This window comes from Gasterosteus aculeatus, chromosome 8, assembly GCF_964276395.1.
Source record: "Gasterosteus aculeatus chromosome 8, fGasAcu3.hap1.1, whole genome shotgun sequence".
NCBI classification, from domain to species: Eukaryota; Metazoa; Chordata; class Actinopteri; order Perciformes; family Gasterosteidae; genus Gasterosteus; species Gasterosteus aculeatus.
In genome coordinates, this window is record NC_135695.1 from 10,418,218 (window position 1) to 10,433,926 (window position 15,709).

The following is a 15,709-nucleotide window of genomic DNA, read 5'->3' on the forward strand; positions in this document are numbered from 1 at the left end:
TTGGCCTTAACCCAGAAAGTCATTTTTGTTTTCCCTCTTGTCAGCAATTTGATCAACAATGCTTTGAGCTAAACAGAAATATCAGCATGCTAACACGCTGAAGATGACAATACTAATATGCTAATGTTTCCTAGGTATAAAGTTTAGAATGTTCACCAGCTGAGTTTAGCAGGTCAGCATGCTACCAATTGCTAATTTGCACTAAAGACAAATACCATTTCACAACTGGTAAGATTTGTCTGATCTGATCTGATTATGGCACAAAATAAACAGGAAACCTTATAGTAATAAACAGTTCCCAATAAGGGGGAATGACAGTCTTTCCCAAGTGTTGCCATCTATAAAAGCATTTTTGAGTTTTTTCCGTCTGGACCAAAATTGTTAACAGACTGTGGATCCCTGGAGCCACAATTCAAATAAAAAACTAAATACAATTTGAATGTTGTTCAAACAATGCAAAGTTCAGTTTATTTGAACATTTCAACTAAAATGTTAAAATGACACGCCCCTCCATGTGTTAAAATGCTATTACATTTGGGATTACAAAACCTTCTCAGATCTTCCTCAAAAACCTTAAAGATTGGAGAGCTAAAAAAAGAGGAAGTGCTACTTGTGTTCTTTCCTGATGTTTCATCTGACAAGACCTATTTCCAAACCACACATCATGGCATCCTGAAAGAGAATGAACCTAACGACCAAGAGCTTGTGAGCTGGTGTGAGTCCCCTTTCTGCGCCTTCAAGGAAATCACGCTGAAACACACACACACACACACACACGTATTCAAAGACAAACACATACGGGACTGGACACTAATAGGAGTCAGCCGATCTTCAGGAACAATGTCTGTGTGTGTCAGTATGTGTGCATGAATAACAATGTGCCCATTAACCTGAGCATTGATGGATCTTAATGTCAGTGAATGCAGCACAAAACAAAGCCACACAAACACCCTGTAAACAAGCCCCGTGTAACAGGAACGCTTTGCCTTTCTAACGTTGTGTAGCTGCGGTTAGTCAACCAACCGTGGCCAATGCTCTGTGGCAGGCATGCAGGCAGAGCAATGACCACGACTAACTCCGAATACAGACCCTAAAAGAGCAGAGATGGAGAGAGACACAGAGAGGTTTTGCATTAGAGGGAGTGAGAGGTGGAAACAGAGGGGTAGCAAGCGGAGCAAAGATGCAGAGTGAATGTACGCATACTGCTAAGGAGCACCCATGCAATATCCCTCTAAATGACAACCATCACTTCTCACCTCGATTCGTCGTCTGCTTACTTTGCCTTCTGCAATGTGTATTCAATTACAATACATTTACGTGTGAGGCTTCAGCTGACAGACATAAGTCGGACCAGAAGAGAATTTCACTGAAACCCGGTCCAGCCAACGCAATGTTTCAGAGAACGGATCAATCACTGGAGAGCCGTGAAAGACCAACCGTTAAATTTGAAGAGATAGATATTCCATATGACAGTATGGTGGTGCATACCTGTGCAAATATGTATATGTGTGCCTCACGTCTAGCATCTAATTACTACACAGATGTTTTGTGCGAAAAAAATAAACATCAGCATGCAGAGAAAAAACTGGAGTCATCACGCTGAAATGTATGTAAATGTGTGCTGGTGAAATGTAGATCCAGTTCCAGAAATGACAATTAAAATGAAGAGTAAAGAAAAAATAAACATGGGAAATACAGAATACCGGATGACACGTGAAGAGGAAACAGAATAAAAATAAAGAGGGAATGTGATGAATCAATAACTGATAACATAAAATCATATGAGTCACACGAGAAACCACTGAAAAAGAAAGAATGAGAGCCAAACGCTAAAATAGAAATACTCGTCGAAAGTGCAGACCATATCTATCCTTCCCTTACCTCTGCAGCTGTGTGTGGTATCCTTTGGGACAAAAAACGTAGCAGGAGGGGGGGGCGGATGAAACTTCAGCTTCCACAGCACCACTACAGATCCCCACTTTCCAGCTCTGTATATATCGTCTGCATATCGGTTCTATCAGCCGAGCCCGTCAGTCCACTGAGACAGAAATCCGGTCGCCCTGCGTGGGTATGTGTAAATGTATCCTGGATGGGGATGAATAGTGGCGAGTGAAAGGAGAGTGCTACGCTAGCGGGCAGACAGACTGGCTGAAACAGGGGGAGTAGAGAGCAGACTGAGTAGGATGGAAGAGTTGCTGTTTCCTAACATCGGAGCGGCTGGGCTGGATACACCCACTTTGTGAGCGTGCATCAAATGGGAGTCTCTCAGATGCTCCAAAGAATGCAAAGGGAGCGAGGGAGAAATGCTCCTCATCTGATCTGATGCATGCACATGTGCATGCGAGGTTAGGCACACATGCACACAAACATAAAGGATCTCATTAACCCCCTTTTACTGACACACACACACACACACACAAACACACTCTGTCGTCTGAACACTGCCTGTGTGAGATGTCGACTGGGACTTTCAGGAAAAATAAGCACAGTAGCAGATGGGGGAGCAAGGCAATAACAGTCTTTGTGGGAAAAACAGCCTTTAACGAGTTTATCTTGATTCAAACAGATGGTCAAGAGCTAAAAAATGGATTAAACTTGTGAATTACTAAAAGATTTTTTTAGCCCTTTCGGCCTCTGATACATCTCAAATGCAACAATCTGAAAGCCGAAAATCCAATACATTTTCAAACCTGTTAAGAGGGCTGAAGTTAAGACTTTGCCCCATTTTTTTTTATGAATTAGACGACAAACAGAAAAGGCCACAACAATAACAAGTATCAGATACAGGTTTAACTTAATTATTAATCCAGATTTCTCCGCATTTGCTGATTTCGTCTTCTTCAAAGCTAAGATTCCCTGCATGCCCCTGTATGAGTTCCTCAAATAACCTTCAGAAATACCTGTTCAAGAATTTTAACAATTCAAGGTAATGTTCAACATTCTGCGGAATGCACAGATTTGCTCTCTTTGGTCTCTTTTTTTGTTGTACTTAAATGGTCAAATAATGTTTGCCCCAATGTCTGGAAAAAAAGAAGGTACATATTGTATACAGGCGGGTTTGTGGTTGAGAGGTAATTTAAACTTCAGGACATTCTTGGTGTGCACCATTGCCCGTCGCTCAACATGCTTTAATTTTCCCTGCAGTGATCCCCTCCTGGGAGAGAAGATGGGTGGAGGCTGTAGAGGGAGGGGGTCATGTCATGGGCCAGGACTTTGAGCTGCCACACCGCCAACCTCTGCTGCTCCGGGCGTGAGAGCTCTGTGTCTCCTGGGACAAAGCCTGCCTTGATAAAGGCCAACTCCATTGCCTACATGGAGAATGGTCCTCATTACTCCTGCGGGTTAGGGGTTACATTCCTGTTGGGTGGGCCGATATGAGCTGGTATTTTGGAAATACTTGAATTCACAGCAGGTTGCAGTTTATACAAAATCCAGGCGAAACAGGTGGATTTTCTTTAGATTTTGTGTCATCTGAAAAACAGCGAACGATATCCCACAACGGGGCGGCTGTGGATTTCAGTGGGAGTACAATTCCGCCCCCATCTCATTTTGTTCCATGTATGTCAAGTGACCTTGCGCACTGTACAACAATTGTGTTTGCCTCCACTGTGTAAAGTATTAGCCAATCAAAAACCTAGTTAGTTCGGGACACGGGTGACATAATCTGCATTGTTTAGAGAGTATGCAAAAATGATGGTATCAGGAGGTGATGAGGGAAGTGAGACGCGGTAATCCCTCTTTAAAATGCATCCCCTGGTTAGGCTTTAGATGGGATGTGAGAGAACATAACACCTCCCCACCGGTGTTAAATCTGTGAACACCCCCTCCTGGTTATTACATGTGTAATTAATTCTACCACTAGGCAAGTGTCCATTAAACTATGAGTGGAGTTTAAAATTATCCCAAGAATGAAGTATGTGCTTCTGGTGAAGAAACACACTGATTTAAAGCCAGAGCAGAACTGGAGATTGCAAAGATGAAACACATGGATGGTGACGCTGACAGCATTTGCTGCAGCTCCATCACTACCACAGGGCTACAGTCCTGACTGCCCCCCTTCCACTACGGAATCAGCATCTCTGCTGCAACACCACTTGATCACCAAGCCAGAAAATGAATAGTGATTCCGGAAGCTGAGGCACAGTAGGTAGCTCATGACCATCGACACATTCTTGTTGCTGACCAAGCAACCCCCCCCTCTGCAGCTGCAGCGGCGGCTCGTCCTGCACAACCCCGAAGACCACCACATGCCAGAAAATGCCTACACCGCCTGCGTGAAAAGGAAACGACACACATTTTTCTTACTTGCTTTGCCTTTGCATGCAATTGTTTTGATGAAGAACGCACGCCCGCAACATCACTCTGACGCCTTATGGAAAATCAACACACTTACAACCGAGACACATGAGCCGAAGGCGAGGATTCAATCGACCACGCTTGCGGTCAGCCTTTACAGCTGATTTTAGTTCATCTAATGACGCAGAAAGCTGTAAAAACCGCAGTTGTGTCTTACCTCTATATTCGCGGAGGGAAAGCTTCTGCTGACTGTCAGATGAGGAGATGCTCCGGCGGAGGTGGGAATGATGTTCGACACTTCCACCGCCGTTTACAGCTACAATGTTGCCCCCTGCCGGTTGAAGGTGGATATCGCTCCGGAACGCTGTGATCGGAGGTCAGGTCCTTCTGTTCCGATTGTTATTGTTAATGAAACGTGTTCCCAAAGTCAGTTGAAGAGAGAATGTTGTGTCCACGCGTCTGAGTAATTAAACAACAGACAAATTGTTTTAGGGCTGAGTGGCTTTAACAAGAGGCGAAAATCTTTAAAAAAATAAAGGCCAAAAAAACATGAAAACTTCTGTCCTTTCCTTGTGAATCCATTAAACTTTTTTCCAAAGCAATACAGACCTAATCTAGAACAATCTATTTAAATGGACCTGGGGATCCAACGGTTATCTGGGCGCATGTGATAAAGAAAGGCAGACTCCATGTTTATATAATACATAGTAAATCTATGTGGAGGTTCAAACCTAAACTATGCTGAGTTCTTAGTAACAGTATCACTGGTTAGTTTTGTTACGCTTTTAAATACATTGGAGTACTACCTTTCAATCCAAATTGCCGAGCACATGACCCGTTCTGTTTCCTGTTAAGCCCGGATGGAAGAAGTAACTTTTGTTTTCATTTATTTAAGTTCGGAAAACACATAAAAAGGGGACGTTCAAGTTAAAGTCCTGCATGAAATGATTTTACAACTTTTAATTTTTTTTTGTTGAATTTCACTTTCCAATAAATATTGCCTTACGTATGTCTTTTAATTAAGGAAGAATCCTTCTTTTTCAATCTAATTTGAAGCACCTTGATAAAGGACTACAAAAATGGCTTCGAAACGAGGCCATGTGGGCCTAAAATAGTTAGGTGACTTAATCAAAGCCTGTGGCCTGAAATTTCTGCTGATAGAATTTTACAAACGTATTTGATAATTTAAAGGATTTTTTTATGCCTCCAAAAATACGTTTAATTGCAAGGCTGATCATTATTTGGACATTTCTTTGCGATGTTTTGATTTCGTGTCGGCGCTTCGCGGGCAGAACAGATGACTGCGGGTCTTCCGGTTTTCCGTCAGAAAAAAGCGCCAACTTCTGCTGCGCCGTCCGGCTGGCAAACATTATTGTTGACTGGATACTCTGTGAAATACATTAAGACTTCGCGCTGGATCGACTTGTTCAAGTAAGAGTGTACACGCGTCACGGGGGGGGGTTCGTAGCTTGTGTTTTTGGACTGTAAAAAAAAAAGAAGAAAGATTACGTGCTGCCGTTTTTACAACCACGCCGCTCTGACCCACTTTCGTCTCCGCGCTGCGCGATAAACCGCAGCTCGTTCCTGACGTCAGTTGCCGGTGTAAACGGCTCTATTTCGGATTGAACGTGGCTTTGCTAACGAGAGAGCCACCAGCACGTCACCGCAGACTAACGCGAACACGTTATATAACTCGTTGTTCACTCGATTGAAGCGGACACGTCTCTAGTTCCCGCTAGCTAACGCTAGTGCGGTTAGCTAGCGTCAGTCGACAGGTCGTTGACCGTATTCAAATAACGTTACAACCAAACTCATCGCGTAGTTTAGGTTTCGTTATCGTTGAACTCCGATGGCGCCCATTTGACGTTACGCCGCGTTTCTCTCCTCTCGCCAGTGAGGTGCGCTGTTGCGTCTCCGTGAAGACCAGCATCGGCCCGAGGGGACGTTTCGCGGGAGAAAGATGCCCGTCCTGCAGGGGGAACACGTCGCGGCGGCGGGGAGCCCCGTCAAGAAGAGCAAACTCTCTCTCAAGTACCACCAGAAGAAGGAAACCAAGCGGGTTTTGGACTTCTCCGAACCTCAAGCAGATGAGCCCAAAGCAGTTGAGCAAGTGGAGCCTGAGGCCAGGTGGGTAATCTGTGTTGTGTGGTCGAAGGTCAGAACACCTTTGTTGAGGCGAAGCTGGGTCAGACTCTCTGCTGCTCTTTGCCCAAAACATGCCAGAGAGTCATTCAAACACATTCACCCCAACATTTTAATCGTAAACAAGTCCTTTAACCCTGTAACACCCATTGTTGTAAAATTACAACGTTACATTTAACCATCCTTAAAAACAATGTTATTTTTTATGTTTACTACATTTACATAGTCATTCGGTCCTATTGTTCAGTCTCACAATGCTATTGGATTATACATTTGTTTATAAATCCCGCCTTATGGCCATGAACTCACAACATCTCAAGGTTTCCTTCGAACAACATCTTTGTTTCAAAGGACTGGATTCATCACATTCAAGTAAGTAAAATGTCTTTTATATATTTTTTGGTTATTATAATGTCTAGAGCATGTACATATGTAGTTATTGTGTAATAAATTCATCAAATTTCATTTAGAGCTTGTTATATACTTGTTGCACTTATACAACACTGGGTGAGTGAGGTAGTCAAAATAGCTGGCTTGTTGCAGTGGGCTCAAACAGGTTGTATTCCCTCCACTACACCACTGCCTGAAAGAGTATTTTCTTATACATGGACAGTATACCTGTACATTCTACTCTTTTGTTGTGTTCTGGTCACATTTGGCTGATTTTAAAAGTTGTATCTCTGAAAAGTAGTTCATTTGATCAGACTGACCTAAAATTCCAGAGGATATCAACAGACCATTCAGTTCTGGGAAAGGTGAACATGTTCCTGAATGTGGGGTGTTAATGTAAGTGGGGGTATGCATGCTTTCCTTTTAGTATGATAATTAGAGCGCATAACAAGCAGTATTGTTTGACTAAATGGCTGGTGATTGGGATGCATGTTTCATTTAGCATGATAAGTAGACAGCATAGGCTATGCCATTTACATTTAGCAGACAGCAACAGGTTAGAAAGAAACTTACAATAAACGGACAGTATTGGAAAACATTTCTACCCTGAGCACTTGGTCCACCAACCTATTACTTCAGGTTATGTACTACAATATAAAAAGCAGCATATTTATACATGTTAATTAATTGTTTTATTTTCAGAATGCCACCAGCAAGGAGAGCGTTGCGATACAGTGTGCAGGATGTGATTGATTCCATCCAAAATGGTGACAGGGAATTTGAGATGGACCTCAATGACACTGATGAAGACTCAGATGAAGATGTCTGTCAACAAGTGGACAAAGAAAACCAACCACCCATGGACTGTCCAGCTGATAATTACGTGGACATCGAGCCACAAACAAACAAACAAACACACCATGCCCCCTGACAGGTATCGCTGGCTGAAAAAAGATTTCATCAGTCCCAACACTGATCTTTCTGGTCTGGATATCACAGGAGATGACATTTCCCTCCACACACCATGGGAATACTTCAAGAAGTTTGTGTCCAAAGACATGATTGAGGCTCTGACACAAAACACAAATGAGTACAGCTTTCAGACGGAAAATCTGTAAACACCACTGTACAGGAAATTGAAAAAATGTTTGGCATGTACCTGAAGATGGGCCTGGTACAAATGGCTGGAACCCGTATGTATTGGGAGACAGAGACACAGTGCTCCCCTGTTGCTGATGTGATGCCACGCAACAGATTCCAATCCCTGTTGACATCATTACATTCAACATGACAGTATCTGAGACGGAAAAGAAAGATAAACTATGGCTTGATTCATTCAGAGAGAAATGCCTGCAGGTGGTACCAGAAGAGCACAACTCTGTGGATGAGATGATGATTCCTTTCAAGGGGAGGTTCAGCAGCATCAAGCAATATATGCGAGGCAAGCCAAACCCATGGGGATTCAAAGTGTTGGTGAGAACTGGAATCTCTGGCATGATGTGTGACTTCGATGTCTACCAAGGCAGTGTCTACCAAGCCAAACCTGAACTTGGATTGTCAGATGATGTTGTGATGAAACTTGCTTCCACACTTCCAGAAAGTCAGAACTACAAAATCTATGTAGACAACTACTTCACCTGTGTTCCATTATTAGTAAAGCTCCTTGAACGGGGAATTCATTATGTGGGACCAGCCGGGCAGGTGCGCTTACCCAACTGTAACCTTGAAGACGAGAAGAGTTTGAAGAAAAAGGGGAGTGGAAGCCATGATGTCAGAGTGGAGGGGAATCACAACATCTGTGCTGTCAAATGGTATGACAACAGGGCTGTCACACTTGTGTCCTCGTTTGCTGGACCTGAACCTGTGCAGAAGATTCAACGCTGGGACAAAGTCAACAGAGCCTACATTGTGCCTACAAGTTGAGAGGCCTTACATTTGTTGGTGCCTACAACAAGTACATGGGAGGTGTGGATTTGTTGGGACTCATTTACAGCCAAATAGAAGTTCCCCATCAAATCCCGTCGCTGGTACATGTACATCTTTTGGCACACCATCATCCTCGCTGTGGTCAATGCCTGGCTCCTCTACAAGCGGGACTGCAAAGCTCTCAAGATCTCTAACAAAGAGACAATGAACAGGATACGGTTTCAGGCACAGCTAGCATCCTCTCTCATCCTAGTCAACACAACACATCAAACTCCAAAGAAAGGACGACCATCTCCAGGCAAAGGGAGCCCAGCAACACAGACAGTGACATCAAGTAGCCCTCTGGAAGAGACCATCCAAGAGATGTGCTCAACTCCCATTGGATGTACGCAAGGACCTAGTTGCACATTTCCCACGGAAGACAAGGAGAGGACGCTGCAGACACTGCAATAAAGGATACACCAACGCGCAATGCAGCAAGTGTGATGTTTGCCTTTGCTTTTCACAGGACAAGAACTGTTTTTGGGACTTTCACAACCAATGAAAGTCAGTCATGAAAAGAAAAAAAGGAATTAAGAAGTTGCTAGAAAAAGCTACAGATTTATCTGTTTAATATTTTATTTTTAATAAATGACTTAAAAAAAATATAACTAACGTGTGATGTATGTATGTGTATATATAATTTTATGGGGCTAAGTAAGCAATCAAACCTGCAAATGCACCCTTGGTTGTTCTGAATTGTTCAGACAATCTGAGTACAAATACAGAAATTCTGCTCTCAACTAAGCCCAATATTACAACATTTCTCTAAAAACATACATGAACATTTTTTTTTGTAAAACGTTTTAATTCCTGCATTAAAGGCCTCCTACAACAACATCTGAAAGGTAAACTTTTTTTTAGGTTTATCTATGTTTGGGTCTTTGTGTTTTTCAAATGAGAAATCAACAACGTGGCTCAGTTTAGAAAGCTACTTAGTTTAAGAAAACTGTAAATAAAAAATAGCCTATTATCCATGTTGGCTGTTTGGTTATGTACATCAAATAATGTGCAGCGGACCATAACAACAATTAAACTGTCATTAGCAAGCTATGCTGTTTTTGTTTTAATTTGAAACCGTTGTCTTTGCTGATCAGCGGCTGCGATCAGGTTGTCCCCGGTCCTTCTCCGTGTCCTGCCTCACCTGGTCCCCTCCTGTCACACGAGAAGAGGGAGCGCTTGGTGCCATTTGTGGGTTTCAACAACTTGGGCAACACCTGCTATCTGAACTGTATCTTACAGGTGGGTCCTTGTCACTGCAGACAAGGTGTATATTTATACACGTCATTTGTTGTTTAGCAGCTGATACTTGTGTGTCTCTTCCCAGATGGCAGCAGGGTAAACTGGTTGTGGCTGATTTTGTCTTGATATCATTTTAGCTCTTCGTAGGCTTCTCTTCTCACTGATATCACTGATGCTTTGTAGATGGGTACCAGTGATGATCTGGATGCTTTTAATCACCAGCTATCGACCCCTCCTGTCCTCCGCCGTGCACCACATAGCTGTTTCTAGTTGGGATAATATCAACATCTAATAACACCTGTTATGTCCCTGCAGACAATACAACAAAGCAATGCCATAGTTTCAGTTCTTGTGGTGTTTGTATACAAAACAAACTGTGCGTTCCATCAGACAAATATCCTAATTTGTCTTCCTTTTTCTGCAGGTGCTGTACTACTGCCCAGGGCTCCGACAAGGAATAAAGAAACTGTACAACCTGTCTAAAAATGACTCGCCAAAGGAGGAAACTGACAAAAGAGATGAGGTTAGTGAAATTAAATTTTTTTTATGCATGTAACGATTGCTTTCAAATTTGATCTATTTAATCAACTTTACTAATTCAAGATGATATTTTTAAGGCTGTTTTACAATATTGTGCCGTCAAAGACATTTGATTGTGTCATTGCGTCCTGACCTGTATCGGACCTTTCTGATTTACTGGATATAAAGCCCCAACTGAAACCATCTTGATTCATTCTTTTGTTTTTATTTGACCTCCCCGTAGTCAGAAGTCATCGATGAGGCTGTGCCTGCTCAAATGGAGCTCCTTGGGAGCTTCAACAGTCTCATAACATCAGTGGAGCAGCTGCAGTCCAGCTTCCTGTTAAACCCCGACAGCTTCAGTGAAGGAGAACTTGCTACACCTCCTCGAAAAGTACTCCACACGCTCAGGTAATGATTTGATCCAAAAAGGATGCAATCCTTTGTCTGTTTGGAAACCTATTTAAATACATTGTACTTATTCCACATGTATCTAAAATCCCCAAAGAGTAGCAGCACAAACGTTATACTTTTAAGTATGCTTAACCTGTCCATCCATGGCTGCTCTGTGTGGGTTTCAGGCAGCTCAACCCCATGTATGAAGGCTATCTTCAGCATGATGCCCAAGAGGTGCTGCAATGCATCCTGGGATATATCCAAGAGGCTTGTGAGACCATCAGGAAGGAGCGAGAGGTGGAGAGGGATGCCGAGCAGCCAGAGGTCCATCTGGGATCCAGCAGCACTGCATCAGAATCCAAAACCCCCTCTGAAGACGACGGCCAACTCAGCGGCAAGAGAAAGAGTGACACCGAGGTGGGAAATGCCAAAAAGAAGCCCAAATCTGTCAAGCAGAAGAAATCTGATGCAGAGGATTGTAAACCCTCCACTCGCTCAAAAAGGAAGTCCTCCAGTGACATCACGGTAAACGGCTGTGGGGACAAAGAGGCAGAGGAAGAAAAGGGGAAGAAGCTCAACAGGGCGGCGGAACAGGTCAGTGACTGCGAGGGGAAAGATGAAAAAGCCCCCAAAGAAAAGAAGAAGAGGTCCAGGCTGAGCTGGCTGAGGCCTTCTGGGAAACAACCAAGTATTTTCTCAAAGTTCCTCAGCGTGGGAAAGATCAGCACCGTGAAGAACCAGAACAAACCGGAACAGGAGAAGGAGCTGAGTCCCGAACAGAAGACCAGTGAAGAGAGATCACCTGAAGAAAATGCTGATGTGAAGGAGGCAGCAAAACATGACGGTATGACATTATTACTGCAAGGGGAGTCGGACCGTGATTTAATATGAGGGATCAGTTTTACAGGTCATCATTTGATAAAATAAGTGATACGCTGATTGGTAACCTCAGGTCGATATAGACGGTCAGTGATTTTTAAAGATTTGGTTACCTCTTGTTTTTGTTGGAACAAATTGTGCAAATCTTAGTCAAGTTATTCTATTATAGTTATCGATGAGGCTCGATGCACTCAAACATTCAGAGTAGACGGTCAAATGACGAGACTGTCCCCTGAATCTAACCTCAGTGAACCAACCCAGCTGTTTGTGTTCTGCCCAGAGGGGCTGGACCTGATGGAGCACTTGTTCCAGGGACAGCTGCTGCTGAGGACACGCTGTCTGGAGTGCGAGAGCTTCACCGAAAGGAGAGAAGATTTCCAGGACATCAGTGTGCCGGTACTCGACGAGGAGCCCAGCAGCCCGGACGACCTCTCGGAGGGTAAACGCCGCCACTTCTGACTGCTATCAGTGCTGCAAGTCTTTATTGAAACACAACCGTCTCCCCAAAAAGAACAATGCAGAGTGAATAAACAATTATGACCTCCTCTCTATTCCCAGTGTCCCCGGATCCCAAACCAGAGCTGAAGACCCTGAAGTGGGCCATCGCTCAGTTTGCTTCGGTGGAGCGCATCGTCGGTGAGGACAAGTACTTCTGTGAGACGTGTCACCATTACACAGAGGCGGAGAGAAGTCTGCTGTTTGACAAAACTCCCGAAGTCATCACCATCCACCTGAAGCGCTTCTCTGCCAACAGTTTAGAGTGAGTTGATTCTTTCCAATCGGTTTCCTTCAGTATTTTCTACCAAAGAATTGCAGAATAATTATACTGGGGCTGCAACCGTTCATCAAAGTGGACACAATTCTGACAGACGGCGACTTACTATATGAAGTAATGGCTATTTTTAGTTTTAATGGTGTTTTCATTGACAGAAAGTAAACATGGCACCAAGCTGTTGCAACGCAGTTTGGTGCAAAAGATCTATCACATAATGTGTGAAATCACATTAGATGATTAGATGCCGTTAATTTAAAATCAATCCTTCATTCTTCCACATCTAAGACCCCAAATATATCTGATCAAATATAACGATCATAATATTATTCAACCTTATTTTGTATTTTTTTCAAATCTTAAAATGCCTACAGAAAAAGAGCAACACCTCTAAACAAGGAAAAGAAAGTTGAATTAGTGTGATTCATTATTTTCCATGTTTCGCGGAACATTTCTGCTCTGTACATTGAAGTTTCAACCTTCATGGCTTCCCCGTTGTGCTCAGAGTGCAGAATTAAATGCCCTTTGATTGCATCTGTTTAATTTAAATAGTTTATTAAGGACAGTTTAAACAAGACGTCTTCTATCTTGTCTTCATATCCACGGAGGTGGAGTCCTTCAGGCAGACGAGTCGATGGCCTCAGCGGCGCTGTGTTCTCGTGTGTTCTCCTTCAAGGCTGACTACAAACTCATTTATGTTCATTTCAGCTCCTTCATCATTCATTCAGCAGGAACACGGTGCTTTATGCTGACACGGTGCCGCTGCTTTAGTAGACGTGGGCTGTTTATGATGCACAACGCCGCGGCATATTATACACGAACACGTTTATGAACTACTACACATACTTTAAAATGACATTTTGAATGCATACTAATATACAGCAAAGTGCGGCCCAATGACATGTCTCTGCTTCTTTGACATACCGTACTTTTTGTTTTTTGCATGTCGTGCTACACTGAATGTTTTTCAGTTAATGCTTTTCCTGCAATACAAAGCATCCCTATTGAACACTTACTGTAAACTAGTGGCGCCTGGAATTAAGTTTGAGCTCCATCGTCTTGAGTCGTATCTGCTACAGACTCCTGCCAGACACTCACTCGTCCCGCCGCTTCTTCTCCTTGCAGCTCGGACCCGTACGCCGGCCTGTCCAAAGTGAACACGCCCCTGCAGACCCCTTTGACCTTGTCTCTGGAGGACTGGTGCACTCAGTCTTCGTCCGCCAAGGCTCAACGCTATCAGCTGTTTGCCGTAGTCATGCACAGCGGCGTCACCATCAGCAGCGGCCACTACACCGCCTACGTCCGTGCGTCCGGCCTGATGGATGAAAAGCCCGGGCTGTGCGACCGCAAAGAAACGCAGGAGGAGGAAAATAAAGAGGGGGTCCAAGTGAAGGAGGAGCCACCGGACTACGACGACGGAGAAGTGTCCTTCAGCCTGAGCACTAGGAGGCTGAGAAGTGGAAGCTTGGGGAGCAGCAAAGTGGGAGGGAAGAAGCTGTCGGAGGGGGGAGTCGGACTCTTGGGAGGCCAGAGGAGTCGGCCTAGCTCCCTGACTGAGGGATCCAAGCGGAAGAAGCCCGCTAGGGGCCCTCGCAGTGAAGCAGGAGTTAAGAAGGAAGCAGGACTTAAGAAGGAAACCGGAGGAGAGGAGGACGCGCCCAAAGACACACTCAAGGACACACTCAAGGACACGGTCAAGGACACGGTCAAGGACGCGCCCAAGGACACACTCAAGGACACACTCAAGGACACGGTCAAGGACGCGCCCAAGGACACACTCAAGGACACGGTCAAGGACGCGCCCAAGGACACACTCAAGGACACGGTCATGGACGCGCCCAAGGACACGCAGGGTTCGAACAACCTCCTGGAGTACGAGGGCAAATGGCTGCTGTTTGATGACTCTGAGGTGCGTTTGTTCGAGGAGGAGGATTTCCTGCGAGCCTGCTCCCCTGAGACTTTGTCCTCGTCCACGCCGTACCTGCTGTTCTACCGAAGGATGCCCGAAGCACAACTGTAGCGTGGACTCAAAGCTCCCGGCAGACTCGGGATGGACTATTTTTTATTTTTTTTAAATAATGCAAACTGGGTCAAAAATACTTTGGGTGTCATATTAGCACGTGAGCTCCCCTCAGGTGTGTTTGAGAACTATTCAGTGAAAAGGGAATTTACTTTTCTATGTGCTTTTCTGATCCGTCATTCATTTTGTTTTGCTCTCTATTACTTGCTGGTTGTTTTTTTTACTAATTAGAAAAGCACTTATTTTTTTTAACACATTCTATGATGGATGATGGAAAATGGATAATAACTTTCTATGCTTTTTTTTTTTTTATTATTCTAAAATGAATTTGTGTTCAAGAGCCGTAGATAGCTTTTCTATTTCAAAGCAATACAGACTCTGCTCCATAAGAGAAAGGGGCAATATGTGGATGTTTGTGACTTTGTTATGAAGAAAGCAACTCCCAGAAACCTTCTCTTTTGCACTGATACCTTTTTAGTACATCGGACTTTCACACTGGAATATTTTTGCATTAAAAACATTCCATGTTTATCTAATATATGCCAAGTGTATCCATATGTTTGGTACTGTTAATACGCAAATAATTATTGCAGGTGTTGAGTGCATTAGTAGCTGTTTCAGGATGTAAATTGAGAGTAAAGTTATTTAGTTAGGATATTAAAAGAGGATCAATTAAGACGTTATTTTAACGCAACAATTAAACAGATTTGTGACAGAAGTAAATTAACTTCTTACATACTCAAATTCTATAAATGTCAGACTGGTTTAAGACTGCTCAGTCAATCACTATCAGCTGCACCATGAAAATATAAACTTGGCACAAAATTATTTTGACCACAGAATTCATTTTGTATTCCTTAGTATTGCATTAAAGTATTCAGTAACGGTGACATTGTCTCAGGTCCAACAATAATGGTTATTTGTCCAATCATGGTTTCAGGGATCAAAGCCTGGTGATTAATTATGACACACACACACGTACGTTGTGTTGTCTCCTTTAAACTGTAACTCATTCCATCTGTTATTGTGTTTAATTCTAAAGCAATAAAGTTTTTACCTTCATCCAGCAATAGTCCTTCACATTCAAC

General features: G+C 43.5%; 2 protein-coding genes across 4 annotated transcripts in view; one reads left to right on the top strand and one right to left on the bottom strand.

Moving 5' to 3' along the window:
• kank4 (KN motif and ankyrin repeat domains 4) overlaps nucleotides 1-6,250 on the bottom strand; it is a 55,794-nt gene extending 49,544 nt beyond the window's left edge. For 2 of the 3 annotated variants that reach the window (XM_040184045.2, XM_040184041.2), the window contains exon 1: nucleotides 1,882-2,022. The gene's annotated coding sequence lies outside the window, so the exon portion shown is untranslated. Of the gene's footprint in view, nucleotides 1-1,881; nucleotides 2,023-4,513 lie in introns of those variants that run through there. The other variant, XM_040184043.2, reaches the window with a different exon arrangement.
• Nucleotides 5,592-15,683, top strand: usp1 (ubiquitin specific peptidase 1). Its single transcript, XM_040183396.2, has 9 exons — nucleotides 5,592-5,727; nucleotides 6,191-6,423; nucleotides 9,891-10,035; nucleotides 10,460-10,558; nucleotides 10,799-10,965; nucleotides 11,136-11,794; nucleotides 12,110-12,268; nucleotides 12,388-12,589; nucleotides 13,727-15,683. The coding sequence occupies exons 2-9, from the start codon at nucleotides 6,257-6,259 to the stop codon at nucleotides 14,619-14,621; spliced, it is 2,493 nt and encodes an 830-aa protein (XP_040039330.2). The 5' UTR covers nucleotides 5,592-5,727; nucleotides 6,191-6,256; the 3' UTR covers nucleotides 14,622-15,683.
• The last annotated feature ends 26 nt before the right edge of the window (nucleotides 15,684-15,709 follow it).

Excerpts from the sequence above, each read along its gene's own strand:
- usp1 (XM_040183396.2), top strand. The coding sequence starts at position 6,257 with ATGCCCGTCCTGCAGGGGGAACACGTCGCGGCGGCGGGGAGCCCCGTC. Across the intron at positions 6,424-9,890 it reads CAAGTGGAGCCTGAGGCCAG|CGGCTGCGATCAGGTTGTCC; the intron begins GTGGGTAATCTG and ends TTTGCTGATCAG. Across the intron at positions 10,966-11,135 it reads AAAGTACTCCACACGCTCAG|GCAGCTCAACCCCATGTATG; the intron begins GTAATGATTTGA and ends TGTGGGTTTCAG.